Below are 16238 nucleotides of genomic sequence, written 5' to 3'. Positions count from 1 at the left end.
GCAAAACGACCTCCTGAGGCCCCAAGACTGGGCAAGCACTCCAAGGCAGGTCAGAACTCTCTCAGCAGAGTTCCAGGGGAGCTGGTGGTGAAGTCCTTTTGTTCCTGGGACTTCTTAACAGGGAGCCAGCTCTTCTCAGGCCCTTGGAGATCAGAATCAAAAGAAGGGGACACAGCAAAGTCCTTCCCCTCTCCTTGGCAGCAAAGCAAAACAGCAAGCAGGCAGTCTTCTCCTCTTCAGTCCTTTTCAGCTTTCTCCTTGGCAGAGGTTTCTTCTTAGTTCCAAAGTGATCTAAAGTTTTAAGGTGTCTGGGGTCCTCTTCTTATACCCCTCCAAGTCTTTGTCTCTCTTTGTTCCAGTGGGGGGATTCCCCTGCTCAAACCGGTTCCTGGGTGTGCTCTGCTCTGGAGCACCTGGTTCCTTTCAGAGTGAGGGGCAGGGTCGTTAGACGCTCAGCAGGAGGTGGAGCCTTCTTTGTGCCAGCAGAGGCAGAGTCCTCAGCCTGGCCAGCAGGGGGTGGAGCCAGCTTTGTGTTTGTCAGGGGCAGCCCTATTCAGACCCAGGGACTACTCCTCCCACCCATCTAAAGCAGATCTCCCTATTCACCCTGCTGCTGACTCATCCAGGCTCCTGGAGCCACCTAGCGCATCACCTGACACCAGTCAGCCAACCAGCACACAGGCACACAGGAAGGTTAAACAGGAGAATAGTTACTTTCTAAAAAGTGCTATTCCTACACAGTGAATTTAAAAACCATCTTGCTAAAAAGATGTATAATTAAATTCTGAACACAGAGATACCAAACTTGGATTTTCTATCTTGCCCTTATGGGAAGATAGGCATGTAAACAGCCTTCCCCATTCTATCCTATGGGCAAGATAGCCTCTCAGCAGTGAAAAACGAAAATGGCTGTAATTCACTACCAGGGCATGTTACACACCTCAGTACATGCCCTACCTTTCAGATACACTGCACCCAGCCCAGGGGGGTACCTAGGGCCACCATAGGGATGCCTGACATGTACAGAAAGGGAAGGATAAGGCCTGGTCAGTGGGTGCACTGGCCAGGTCGACATGGCAGTCCTGGACTGCACATAGGCACTGCAAGCAGGCCTAAGACATCATTTTAGCGCTACTCCTGTGGGTGGCACAGTCAGTGCTGAAGCCCACTAGTAGCATTTGAATCACCAGCCCTGGCACACGCAGTGCACTTTACTAGGGGCTAACAGGTGAAACAAATATACCAATCATGGATAACCAATCAATATAATAATTTATACAGAGAGCATATGCACTTTAGCACTGATCAGCAGTGGTAAAGTGCTCAGAGTCCTATTGCCAACAACCACAGGTCAGAAATAATAAAGGAGGAAGAAGCAAAAAGTTTGGGGATAACCCTGCAAAAAGGGCCGTTTCCAACAGCATACTTTTATCTTCTGTAACGTTCCTTACCCTCAAACTCCTTTTTTAACTTCTAACCTGCAGTGGTGGGTTTCCTGTGTTAGGTCACTCTTTAATTGTTTCATTGATGCTTGTGTCTTAATGTTGAGCACCAAAGGAATGCTACTTCTCTTAGTGCAAGTCATTTGGTGTGCCTGCGGAGCTTAAACAAAACAACTCTTGTATGCCAGAGATAGGGTGAAACGAGGAAGGGATGGTTTGACACCAGGAACACGTCTGTCTGTCTACGCTACATCCAATCGAGACACTTATTTTTATCCGCCCTACAAGGTGACTAATACGAAACCTGCCCTCGAAATTTTTTTTGCGAAAATGCCGGCATTTCCGCATTCATTTCATTTCTGAAGATTTTAACTTAACAAAAACAAATCTGAAAGAGAAGTTCCTTCCTTCAGTTCCCTGTCAAATGTCAATCCTGCTTAACTTAAAACGATATCCATTTATTGCATCCTAAGTTTTTTGCTCAGAAGATCACGTCTATATATATAATAAAAGACAAAACGAGATCCATTCACGGTATCCTTAAGTTTTTAATCAGATCACGTCCATATATAGAATCAGAGACAAGTGTATTGTGGCTACTCCTGACGAAGGCACTTTCGTGCCGAAACGCGCGTTGAAGAAACCTTTTTCTGCCACCTCTGTATATTAATAGATCCATTGATGTCAGTAGAAGATTCTATTTCTGCCATCATTGTATTTTAAACAGACTTTTTGGTGACATTAGATCATGTATTTTTAACAATATGTCATTGCATATGTTTTCTTATTTAAACTTGTGATTTTTTATTATTTGTTTGTTTAACTCATTTCCTGTACTAAATTATTGTTTTGATAACCTTACATTGCCTGGGAACTATATTTTCCATTGTGTTGACACCAGGAACATGGCAGATACCTCCTCACAATAATATCATCCACCAAACAAAATTTCACATGATTACATACATAGGATGACATTTATTCTTGGAATTTTTACTTTCTACCCGTCTGCAGTGGGTTAATCAGGCCAAACATTCTGCTCAGCTTTGTTTGCTGTAATTCATTGCTGATAATTCACCATGTTGGTGCATTTTTGATTATTCTTTTTTTTCCAAACTAGAGTAGATAACCTGAGGAAACATATATATAAAATAGAATTCAACACACACATTCCTTCTAAATTTTTTAAAATATTTGTAGAATAGCTGAGAGATCTGTTTGAGTTTTCCCATTTACCAGTTAAGTGGAACAGTGTCTACAGATTTCCATGAAAAAAATTATCTTACCAGACTTTAACTTGGATGCTCTTCCAGGATCATGATGTAGTTTACGAGAAGCATTTTCCGTACTGTTGTTCCAAATTACAATTTCTCCATCATAACTCCCTGCATTAAAAATATCATTGGAAATAAATTCATCAAGTGACTTCCTTTATGAAACAAGTAAATATAAGTATGAGAAATAGCCTGTATATATAGTAGGAGAAACAATATTCAATTTGGTGTCATAACCTCGGAAGACATGGACTACATACATTCAGTAACCTATAGAAACCCTGGCATATGTTGGTGCCCGGATTCTATAATACATGTTTCTAAACCATGATATGTGTTTGATATCCAGCACAGAACTTGGTAATCGTTGTTCACTTTTCTCATTCTGATATAATCTTTCATAGACCATCAGTCCTGACTCCATCCTGCTTCTCAACCTCTATCTGAACAAAACAAAAAGGTGACACAAACCACCTTCACTCAAATCATTCTAGGTCCTGCAGTAACAGGACAATTACAGCCCACACTTACAGGCAAGGTCACCTCTTAATAAAAACAAGGAACACAATACTGAGTTTGACAATTTGAGTCTCAGCAGAGGGTCCAGCTTGGTTCCTATAATTCAGTCAGCAAAAGCTCATGTCTGGGCATACCTGCTGGATATAGGGCGTCTCAAAGTGATGGATGAACTGCTTCAATTAATCTTATCCACTGCTAATTAACTGTGCTGCATTCCAATCTATCATTCCTTTACCCTATGTACCACCTCAGACATGAACCGGCCATATGCAAATCAACCTTGGTCCTGCTTCAATAGGAACAACCCAGTCTGTACTACTATCCTAGGTCATCACTGAAAAGAAAGCAAGCAAACCCAGACCCAGCGAGTGGTAGTATATTTCCTAAGGCATAGTAAGCGTTTGTAGGAGAGGACCCAAATACACATCAGATATTCAACTGTTAGCTGATGGCTTCTCCAATTCAGATTTGGTATAGTTAGAAACGATTCTTGGAAGAAAATAGTAGATTAAGAACTAAAAGGTGAAGTTAATATTTTTAAGTAAGACAACCACCATCAGGTCAGGAAAAATAGACCCTGTTTCAATTTTGCTTTTTTGTTCGGTGTAAGCAATAGGTGATGTAAAAGTGTGTTGCCAAAGTGTGCCTTTCCCTTTTGACATCCCACTTTTACATCACTTATTTGACTTGAAATGATGTACTAAATGTAAAAAGAGAAAAACAGATAACCAGGACCATATTTAGTTGACTACAGTCACACAAGGAATATGAAACTTCTGAAAGAAGTGCAGTTATATATATTTTATTTCTGTAGACACAATCTGACAAAAAATCTGCTTGAACATAGGCACACAGATATAATTAGGCACACCACAATCCCTCTTCCTCATCTTGCAGACTCATCAGCCAGATTCCTACCCAATAACCTTGCTCACATCCAACCTAATTCCAAATCCCTACTGATCCCTCTCTTAGTTTGCTGACTCACCAAACCCAGCTTCTGATTATGCACTTCCAGTAATATACTCTGCAACAAGAAAGCATAGTTTTGTTGGTTGAGAATACGGGACAAGGCAGCTAAGCCTGCTGGTTTTCTTTCACTTTCTTGGTGTGAATTTCAGCTGTAGGCCAATACTTAGGTGGACCTGAGAGGTGTTCATAGGTAATTGACCTCACACATGTTCGAATAATTGAATTGTTACTTTGTTAATGATTGACCTACCATTCCAAATTATGTTTACATTATAAGAAAGGAAATGGGCGCTCCTTGTCTGACGCAACAGGGGCAATTGTGCATGTATGTAGCACCCAACCAATTTTGCATGTGTGGTTCTAAGCTTGTTAAGACACATGTTGGAGGTTTCCTGTATCCACAACAGTGAGAAAGCAGTATCACTGTGTAGTCACCGGCTATATCAAAGTTTATCCCTACAGGATGTGACCCCGCTGCTGTACACATTTGCATCATCCAGACCCACACATGGAGGAGGACCACACTGGTTGAGTACATAGTGAACCAATGGCGAAACCAGGGCTATAGTAACACACTTTGTTTCAAAGACACAGTGAACCAGGTTTGCTCTGTAGCCAGAATATTACTGAACTGTTCAAGAAGAGCAACACTGTGTTGAATGCAGGATGCAGCTGTTTCACAAATAGTTTCCCCTCAGCATCCAAAATGGGTTATCAATCTATGACCAGAGTTCGAGTGCAGGTAGCAATGCTGGATCGCAGTTGACACGTCATGTCCGTTAGGAGGCGCTTGCTGCACGCCAACCTCGCACTGGCCCCGTAACGCCTGCAGCGCTCGGCTGACCGATCGCCCGGCCCGCCCGCCCTATGGCAGCTACATAGCTGCTAAGATTTCGCATTGTTATGTGTTACATTTTCATAATTTCAGTGTAATTATGAGTGACATTTCAACCACTATGAGTGACACTTTCTTGTGAGCAAAATGAAGCAATGAAGATGAGGGAAACATATAAATTAATGAAATTAAACCCATTTGAGCAACAAGAAACTCCACCACCAGGCTACAAATATCACTCTGCTCCCAGCACGTAGGATATATTGCAGAATATCTCAGAAGGGCATATTTCAGCCCCTGCTCTGCCACTAACCGACATGGTATCCTGTCAGGACAAGCACATTGCACCTCACCCCACCCCACATATAACTCTTGCACACTGGTTATAGTGAACAAAGTGACGCTGGCACCACCCTATCATTTTCCAGGTCAGTTCACAGCAGCAAGAACATTCCAGAAACAAGCTAAAATATCTATGCCAAAGGGTAATGGGATATAGTGCTAAGTGGAGTTAACTGCTATAGAGGGTGGCCCCCTGCCTATGGCAGGAATACCAGCTGCTGCCGAAATATCATTCTGAGTATCCTAAATATGAATGTCTTAGAGAAATTACAAGCGACGCAGCATAAGAATAAAGCAAGTAGTGTCGCTATCATAGTATTGTGTAGTGTACTAACTGTATACTTTACTTTTAACATGTTCGTTACCCTCCACTAAGTTGACTCGGACCGCAGGCTCGGTCCGTCCACTCAGGAATATTGAATTTTCCCCACAGGCAGTGGCCATAATAGTCAGCCACAGTGCCGAGGGGACCCGGCTGGGCTGGTACAAGCAGCAGCAGCGCTGCTAGATGACCACCATGATTGGGGCCAGTGCCGCCCACGGCAAATGAGTAGCCAATCGAGGCCCGCTCATAACTTAACTCCCCTCAATAGAATATGATGTCCCCCACAGCGCCACGGGCTGCCAGACATACCACTTGACTGGGCCTGGAGTTCTCTTTGGGCACCAATCAGGCAGAAGGCTGTATGATTCAGCTGCGTGGCACCGGAATCTCATCATAAGATAGATACACAGTTGCAGAGCAGTGAGCTGCCTGCCAGAAGCCCATGGTATAGCTCAGCTGCAAGCGCCCCTAGCCTGAAGGAGCAGCGCGTGCAGGCCATGGGCAACGCACTGCCAACTACCACACACAGGCTGCAGCGCTGCAGACACATAATGCAGATGCATCAGATATGCGTGACAATGCATTTCAGTGCGGTGATGCGGAGCACCATTCTGAAATGCGTTAGTCTAACACCTGATGCGTGGTACTTGGCTGGACTGCAGCTACTGCTGTCTGTGAAAAATGAGATCTATAAGGCTGGACCCCCAGACACCAAGGAGCTCCTGTCGACAAGGTTTGCGGCCCCAGCCCAGGGGTGGCATACTGTGGTTCACGGGCTGTGGCCGGAGTGCCTAGAAGCACCAGCAGCTTGCTGTGGGTAATTGTTGTGGGAAGTATCCATAAAGAACGAGGAGGGGAAGGTGAGCCACAGTGTGTTAGGCACTGTAGCGTTGGTGCTGCGCTGCAGTGTGTGGAGGCGGCTGACCTAGGTGTCAGTGCGCTTGCTCACCATGGAGCTCTCCCACCTTTCCCCCATCTCCTCCTTTACCCTTTGAAGTGCTGAGCTGCAGTAGTGGCTGGTGTACTAGTGCCTACAAACGGGGGGATCAATAGCCTTCCCTACAGGGCCTCCCGCCACTGGTGGGCTACAACCTATGTAGCCCCTGGAAAGAAAGGCTGCATGCTGCAGCACTGCCTTTGGAGTGGGGCTGTTTTCTACTTTCTGCTCCTGCAATGGTACAGACGTTACAGAAGCCGGTGGGAATACTACATGGACCTTTTATTGGTCTGGACTTAGTGGACACTGTTCTGGTGTTTTGTGCTTCAGGCCCCTGCACAGCCCTCTCCTTGTTAATGTGTCACCAGTCTGTGGCTGGTTCCCAAGTGCTACAATCCACTATCCACCCTCTGGCTGCATGCAAAGTAGAAAGTGTGTACTGAACTTCTACCTGGCACGAGTACGCTGACAGGTTGGAGTCTCTCAGCCATCGAGAGATGCCGGTCTGCCAGCGTACTCGCTAACAGGATGATTTTAATATGGATTAATTTTACTGAAATGTAGACGGAAGAAAATAATTGACCAGGAGATTAACAAAAAATAGTGCAATAGCAACTTCAAAAACGGACGGATTTCTTGGAAACGTAGATATCGGTCATGTCAGAGGATACTAGTTCTACGGCCGGGATAGAATTAGAACCGGCATAGAGGTGGGACAGAAGAATACATTTGGTCAGATTTACAGCCCTGAAGAAGTCATGGGGAACTCCCCAGATGGCTCAACACGTGTTGGCTGGGCACATGAAGTTATGAAAATTAAAGACATAGATCAAGAAAATCATTGTGTTGACGCTACTTACAGAAATGTTGTGTAATTTTGCAAGTGTTTAGGATATTATTTGTGTTTTATTTGATGACAAAGAAACATTTCTTCTTCTTCATAAACAGGAATTAAGGCAGAAAAGTCGTTATTTATTTACTGCCTTTTTACCTCCAAAAGATCCCTGGTCGGCCCCAGTCATGATCCCTTGTTAAAGGTTATCTCTGCCAAATTGTTTCAGACATTTACATATGGCAGTGAAGCACTCCACGGGCGAGATGCAGCTGTTCTTGACATAGTTGTTCAAAATTATATAGTCATCTGTTTTGCTTACCAGTGAATGCCTCTCCAGCCCAAATTCGCTTAGACTTTGGGCTGACAAATCAGTCCATTGCAAGGACGGGGGTTATCTTGAATAGTGGCATACACTAAGAGCATCGTCTGATGACACATTAAGCAAAACCTTATGGTTAGAGCTTTCCAGAAATGAACGTTCTCCTGCTCGGCTTTATCTAGAATCTGTTATTACCACTCTTAGAGTAGGATCACTATGGGATCTTAACATTGCAACTGCAGTCTTTAAAAAAAACTATAAATCGCCTAATATGGAAGCCATCAGCAATTAAGGGTAAAGATTTACTAGCAAAAGGTCACATGGCTGGATGATTTGAATTGATTATAAAACCCTCAAACCACAGAACTATTTATCTGTGGGCTAGAACCAGCATTTGGAGAGGAAATTTATGGAGTTCCACTTTGGTCATCTACCTGCATAGCTGCACGCTTTACCCTGGTATGAAGTGACAAATTCCTCTCATCTATGTGGGATAGGCATTGAATACTTGATCCCCTTTTTGTGTAGTTGCCCTAAATCTTTAATCGCAAGGAGGGTTCTCCTACGACTGCCTTTTAACATTCGGGCATACGATCATGCAGACAAGCAGTTTTAGCCTGCTTCAATTCCCTGGATACATCCTTAACAGGTCAATTTACCAAATTTCTAATATAAGAGGCACTTTAACTTAAGGTGCAGGTGGAATTCCCCTAACCAGGACCTAATGATTAAAGAAGCAGTACCTCTCTCTAACAAAATAGCACTTTACTCTGTGGCTTGACTAATTGATTTTTTTTTATATATATTTTTTCAAAATTTACAGATACCAGTCTGACTATTCGATATCCTCTTTTATACTTTACAAATACTGCAAAGCAAAAATACAAAAATTCTTATCATCTAACTTTGTAGAGATTTTAATTGAATTGTGGCTTGACTAATCGATGTATTGTTCATTATTTTATAGATTCTGTCTGACTAATCACTATGCATTTCCATATTTTGCAGATATCCTCAAGGCAAAAATGTACCTTTTTAATGTTTAACTTGGTAATGATTTTAACTCAATTGTGTAAAATGTTCAAGTGGATTATACGTCAGGGAAAGCTTTTCATAACCGTGGGTATCTGATGTTTATGCCTCAGGCTGGTTCATGTCTTTGGGGTTATCTGGATGGGTAATGTGCACTGAGTAGACAGTGCAATAAAGCAACAGTGCAATCTTAGTGTTACGATTTGATGGATCATGGACTCCAAGGGAAATTATGTGTAAAAATGGAAATGCTTGAAAGGATTCTTATTAGGACTGATCTGCCACATATACTTAAGTACTAAGGACTCTGAGGTTACCTGTTAGGCAGATATGGGGTTGCAAATGTCATAAGAATGAGTTTAGGAATCAATTGGGGGGGTGTTAAGGTATTTATTTTTAATCAAACATTAATAAACCTTCATTCATTCTATAAACAAAGCCACTGGAATCATGCAGATGAAGCGGACCAATTTATGCAGCGGAGTAATTCTTTAGAAAATTATGTGGCTTATGATACATTTTGCAATAGTATTACTTCATTATTTTGTCATGTTCACTTGTGGTAATACAATCAGATCAAAGATTTCACCTTATAAATACCAGTTTAACACACCAATTCAGAACTAAGCAATTGAAAGATTACCAGTCAATACTGGTGATTATAATAATTAAGAAGTTTAGAGATTATTTGAAAAAGGACACTAGAACCTCTTGCCAGAATTGCAGAGTTTTACAATAATTGTTATACAATCGGAGGATTAAGTCTAGTAATTTTGGTCCAAAAAGTGTGAGAATTCTACCCCCAGACCCACTCGGCCTGAAGTGTGCTTAAACATTTTCAGGGACAAATACAAGAACACTTTTCTTTAATCCTTAGTTAGCCCATCAATTTTGAGTGGGGGTATTTAGAGTTTGGCAGATGTAGGGCATATAACCAAAGTATGCAAATGTTCTGTCTCCCCAATTTACAGTAAGTACATGGCTAGACACTGTACATGACACAACATCCATCTATTTTTGGCAGATCTCCTGTATCCGCCAAACTCTAGATAACACCTTAGTCTTTTGCTTTAAGTCAAACTCCATCAGTGATGCAGAGCAGTATTCTGTAGCTGGTGATTTCTCCTCGGAGCTGGATTCATCAAGTCCAGGCTCCTGCTGAAGCTTTCAAATTTGGCTCTAAGACCAGGTGTCTGTGCCTGGTTAAGTCACTTTGCCACTGGAATGTCTTTGCTGCCTTGTACCAGTTCCAATTTATTGTTTTCAAAATCCTCCATTAGGGCAAAGGTAGCCACTGCATCCAATAAGAGCTCACAATGCTGGATACTTCTTAGTGGTCCCACAATAACCTCAAACCTTTCTTGATAAAGCTCTATGGGTAAATTCACAGCTTCCATGGGCGTATCAAGCACCTACTACTGGTACTATCCATAGCTTCCCAGCATCCTGGGAAGGCACTTAGGGATGAGGCCCATCTCAATTTGAGGTTCCCATAGGTTCAAGTGCAGTCCATTTCCAACTGGACAATGACAGGAAGTTGTGCTGGAGGTGCCACTTACAATCAAGTCTTTGTCACGTATGAGGAAGCAGTACTGTGAACCTATCCGCTCGAAGTGGCTTTCACCAAAGGAAACCTAATGGTCATTACAGAGAGTGAGTTGTAACTGGATCTAGGCCATATGCACACTGGGAACATGCTGTACGGTACAGCACCTCCAATGAACTATGTTTCCCAGTGGCAGACATCACTAGTCTAAAGGGAAGATGGCCATCCAAGATTTTGGATCTTCAGGTATACCTTTCCTTGTGATGCTCAGAATTCTTGCTAGGAAATTGTGCTACAATGTTCCTGCCGCCAAATCTTGCCACATGGACGATCATTTTCAAACAACAAGACCTTTCCTACCTAAAGGATTGAATTATGGAATTTATGGCTTACAGAGAAGGATCCTGAATTCATATATAATACTCCTTGCATATGTTTGAACTCTTAAGACTAGGTTTGTGGGTTCTGGTAAGAGTTCCTGTTATGGAACAGGATGGCTTCTTAAGAGGACATTTCACATAGGGAGATGTGTACTTCTACATGTAATAAGTAAGATATTTATGTTTCTTTGTGCATAGCTTTCAGGACGTTCCAGTTACCTGTGAAAGCATAGGAAGCTGATTACACAAAGCTATTGCTAAAGTACATCACTTCACTATTACAAGTTATGTTTATTGTAAACTAAGGTCTTTGTCTGTTCTGTAGATAACCACTACAACCTGCAGACCTCCCTGATTCCAGAAGTGACGAGGCAGAGTTTCTCTGTTTTCTCTCTTAACCCACTGCCTTTTTTCCCACTTCAGCCCTCCCTTTCTGTATATGGGCATTGTTGAGACAGAAAATACATCACTTCTCTTCGTCTTGTGCACAAGATTAGCGCAAACCTAACAGGCAGCAGAGTCTTCCACACGGGACTGAAACATGGCACACAGGAGGCCAGCCAAATGATCCTTGCAGTACAAATTGAGTCCTTGGGTACAAGTAGAAAGCAGGGAGCACTGCTGTTATTTTCAAAGCAGGAACAGAGAAGACCTTCATTCTTCTGACCCTTCACCAAATCCAGTCTTTTTCTGATGAGCTGGTAAATGGGTGCCATTTCTATTTACCAATTGGTTATAACTCCTAATTCAATCCTAAGAGAATACCCTTTGCTCATCCGTCCAACTTTAGCAGCATTCCTGTTTGCTTTCCTGAAATCTATCTCAGAAATCTTTTATCAAGATAGCATGACTGCGGCCCCAGATTCCACCCATGGTCTGTACTACGAAATGAGGTTGCACACCTACCAACCTGCCAAACCCTCCGACAGTACTGTAAACTGGATATGACTGTGACCAAAATCAATAAGTAAGGGTGGATTCCTGTTCAAATGGGCATGGGAAAGAGACAAAGACTATGAAAGAAGGGGAGCCCTTACAATATTTGCTTTGGGGCAGTTGTTGCTTTTAGTTCTTGAAGAATACTGTATCCTATTTTCTATCCTTGGGTGTGCCCAAGTGCTGATGTGCAAGCCTTTTAAGAGAGCAGGGTCTACCAGGTGTATTAAAAACCCTCCAAACGTATTCAAAAATAATCATGTCCGCTCTGTTTACTCTGCTTGGACTGTCATGGGCTTCTGTAATGCAACCGAGGAGCTGTACACTCGGTGCTTTCATTGACATTAAGGCATGTGGTCAAGTGGAAGCACTGGTTTATGAGCTTGTCCAGTATACTTGGAGTAATTTCATAACTTTGAGAGACAGTCAACATCCTCCAGGCTAAAAGAAACATTATGAGACTGCATTTGGTTTGCCTTATTTCAGGCAGCGTGCAAAATAAAACTAAATGCCAACAAGTGTTCATTGTTTTGTCACCAGTTCCTGGTCAGTTGAAGAAAAGACAAGGGAAATTATTGAGGATTGGCATGAAATGCTGATGGAAAAGCACAATGTGTCTGAAGGATATCTGTTAGATGTGAGGGTAAAGTTTTTATAGCAAACAGGAGTAGGCTGAGGAGAGGGGAGTGTTGAACAGATAATTAGATACATTTGTGTTGGTCACAGAACTTGGACATGCACAAGGGGTTAATTGGAACATCATATACATGTTAAGGGGTCAGAGGTATGGAAAACAGCCAATTAGGCAACTTGGTTATGCATGGATAGATAAACAAAATACAGTTGGGAAATTGGACAAGCATGAGAGCCAATGGAAAAATTGTGGGTAATATAAAGGGGAATTTGGAACCATTCAGGGGTCATTTAGCTGCAACCCCTGGCACTGCCTTTGTGACCCCTGGCTTCAGAGGTGGCATAAGCAATGACAAGAACAGAACAGAAGGTAAATGGTGACATGATGTGCACTACTTACTTACTGTAAAGTGAGGCATTCAATTGAAAGCAAATAAGTATACCGTGTTGCGATGTATACTCTGCTGAATACAATTTCAGAAAAATAAAATAAAACATGTTGTATATTTTTATTATTGTGAACATATAAAAAAACTGTGTGTTCAAATAAAAACCTCACCTATGTGCTGTAGCGAATCACAATACCTTACAAGCGACGCTAATCAAAATGCATTAACAATGCTAAGGAACACGTTATATCAATAGCATTGTCCACATTGGTCTACAAAAAGAAATGCAGGTGGACAAAACCAATATTGTTTTATGAATATTTTGGTGCTTCTCTCTGTAACTTTCCAATACATTTTAAGGCAAAGGTATATACTAAGGAAACTATTAAAATAGAAGTTTGAGGAGTGGCTTCCCATTGTTATTCTGTGCTTTAGTGGCACTATATTGTCCTCTTCGGGTAAGCATATTTTTGTGTAATAAAATTTAGAAATGTGTAATGTTCCTATCATGTCAATACCCTGTTTAAAATGTAACCGGTATATAAAATGGATACTTATCTATGGTAATAAATTGTGTTATTAGATAATGGTGCACTTAAGAGTCTCTTAACCAGCGATATCAGTTATTGTGATGTCATCAGGATTAAGGTCAAGTGACATCACTTCCTGGGAGAAATCAGTGTCAGATCATATGATGCCACTTCCTGTGATGTCATTGGGTCAAAGTGAAGTTATGTGATGATACTTCTGCTACCCCTGGTATTTTAGTGGATTGACGCCCATGGTTGTAACATGAGTAGAAAAGGGGTAAGAGGAACACATGTGGAAGAGAAAAAATTGTGACATTAGAGAGCTGGCTGGCAAGAAGTAGAATTGGAGTGCATGTGCATGCATCAACTGTGCATATGCATGCAACAAATGCACCAATATTGCAGAGAAAAAATGAACAAGCTAATTTTCCCTCCTCAAATTTGATGTGATATATTGACCAAAAACGAATAACTCAGCATGTTATTGAGTCCGGATGGTGTTACCTGTGACCAATGTCTGTGGCGGCAAAAATGCTGCACACAGGATGTCCTCCTGGTGGTGCACACCCCCGTTCCATTCTGAAGGCTGAACAAAGAACTGCGTTAAAGTGTTCATTCGGAAGACTGTAATTATCCTGGTTTGAGACAAAAAAAAAACAAAGAGGAACACTGATTAGACTGCGGGCACACTAGCTTCTGAAAAGTTAATTCCCGCTGACACTCTGTTCTTGATATGCATGGACGAGCCCCCACCATTTGTCGATGTTCTCCTTTCACTGCATAATGAGCTCCAATTTTTAAAACTCATATGATGATGTGGTAGTTAGACACAAATTATGGATTCCTCTTTGAGCAGAGAAGGGCTAATAATAAACTCAGGGGTATTCTGTATCAGAGCATGTTTACAATTTCAAAGTTTCTATGAAAGCTGGGATCATCTACCATTGAAACCCTTATAGGGAGCATATTCATTTTTAGAAGGAAACTATGTTGTCCTTTATCACTAGCCCTTCAACTGCTGTTGTATTTGCAAGGAAAAACTCTTTCTGCCTACCTTCTTTATATTAAATATTCCTTACTGAGGTTCCCCTTCATTTGGTGGGCTGCCTTCAATCACTGGAACTTATGAGGACTGAATGTTCCCTGCCAATTTGTATTGGATTTAATTTTTTTATTACTTAAAACAATTTGACTGCATTTTGGCATGCTTTGCGAAAGCATTTATTTGCTTTACTACACACTTTATTTGAAGCCCCAACACCCTGGCTAATTTTACTGTTTATTTCTAAGTCAACGTTAAATCAATTATTTGGCCCTGCGCCCAGCTCCAAACCCTTTAGGACCGGTATCCTTTCTGTCCTGGCAACTTCTCAATACTCAACATTCCACATATTAATACACTACTAGAAGAAGAGAAATCCAAACGAAAGGAATACTATTAATTAATTAACCCCTTTATTATTAAAAAATATATAAGATACTTTATAAATCACCTAAATACATTCAGAATTAAAAAGAGATATAATTCCAACTTGTGGTTTGAAACTCATGTGCAAATTCAGCTTCAATCAAATTGTCCATATCATGATCTTGCTATAGTCCAAAATCATTATTAGTACAGCTGAGATTCTTAGTCTTATTGTATTTTCAAACACAGTTTTTAAAGATGAGCAGAGCCTGATTTTCAACCAAGGTATCTATGGGTATTTAATTACAAATAAGACAAAATCTCTATTAATTCAAGTAGGCACCTTATTAAATGTGCAATCTCAATTCACATGTAAACAGAATAGTTATACAACTGATATTCTCTAGATATCTGCCAAAAAAAACATTTATTCTGGGACTGTGCTTGCTTGTAAAGCTTATGAGGTGTGCATTTGTCCACAAGTTCTCTGATCGGTATTTCACTTTGTTAAGCATGAGTTACCACTTTTGGTGCAAACCAGAGATAACAACAAAATGGGAGTACAAAATGGGAGTACTAGATAACGTGTTTTACCGCTCTACATTTGAACATGGAATATACTGTACCTTTCCCAACCAACTACTAGCATCGTCCTCTTTAGTACCAGAATCTGGGAAATTTCTGCAGCTTGACCTCTGGCTGCATTTAGGTTATAGTGACAGTGTCCATTAAAATCCCACATCTAAAATAAAAAATACAAAATTAATTTTCTTTATCCTGCATTCATCTAATGTAAAGCGCTCTGATACCCACTAGGGTCATGAGCACGCTATAAAAAACTTTATAGATAAATATTCCTTATCACTTGTGGTCCTATAGGGAGTTTCTGGAAAAGGGGGAGGTTATTGAAAAGCATTTTACATAGAGAAGTTTAGTACGCATATTTAACGCGAATTCAGAATATAATATTTTTCACAAAAAGTCTATACAGCGGTATAGAATTTATGCAGGGCATGGTAATTTGGAAGAGGATATAGTTAACACTGCAGATATCACTTAATGCAAAAGTACTTTTTAACACCAGTATTAAAGCAACAACTGCAAACAGAATACAAAATTACATTGAGTCATCTTCTAAGTACAATTGATTGTAAACTGTTATGGGTTGCTGGACAAAATCTGTCCATTTTACACAACACAAAAATCGGGGCAATGATTAATTAAAGTGACACGCCAAAAGGTGTTTGTGGAAGACATTATATTTCTGAAGGGAGATTAGTTTGAAACGTATTTGAGGTCTGCTTGGTGAATTTGTTTCAATGGCAGTCTGTTTCAGTGGCGGCTCGCTGAGGGAGTGCTGCGGGACGGTGGGCGGGGCAGGGAGGGGCAGGGTGGGGCGTAGTAAACTCCGGCATACGGCGGAATGGAGTTAAGTAAAAAAAAAAAAAAAACAATTTACATTGTGTGCGCTGCAACGCCAACTCGGCGATGCAGCGCGCGCAAAGTAAATTGTTTTATTTATTTATTCATTTACTTAACTCGGTTCCGCCCTATGCCGGAATTTACTACCCCCCGCCCTGCCTC

The 16238-nt window shown here is 41.3% G+C and overlaps 1 protein-coding gene across 4 annotated transcripts in view; it reads right to left on the bottom strand.

Annotated features, from left to right (window-relative positions):
• The window catches only part of WDR49 (WD repeat domain 49), a 359762-nt gene that overhangs the window by 106116 nt on the left and 237408 nt on the right, over nt 1-16238 (bottom strand). For all 4 annotated transcript variants that reach the window (XM_085635179.1, XM_085635181.1, XM_085635182.1 and 1 more), the window contains 3 exons: nt 15281-15396; nt 13751-13881; nt 2729-2827 (listed from right to left, as the gene is read on the bottom strand). In XM_085635179.1, the coding sequence (XP_085491305.1) occupies nt 2729-2827; nt 13751-13881; nt 15281-15396 (346 nt within the window). The remainder of the gene's footprint in view (nt 1-2728; nt 2828-13750; nt 13882-15280; nt 15397-16238) is intronic.

Source organism: Triturus cristatus, chromosome 11 (assembly GCF_964204655.1).
Source record: "Triturus cristatus chromosome 11, aTriCri1.1, whole genome shotgun sequence".
NCBI classification, from domain to species: Eukaryota; Metazoa; Chordata; class Amphibia; order Caudata; family Salamandridae; genus Triturus; species Triturus cristatus.
This window is presented reverse-complemented; position numbering and strand designations above follow the sequence as displayed.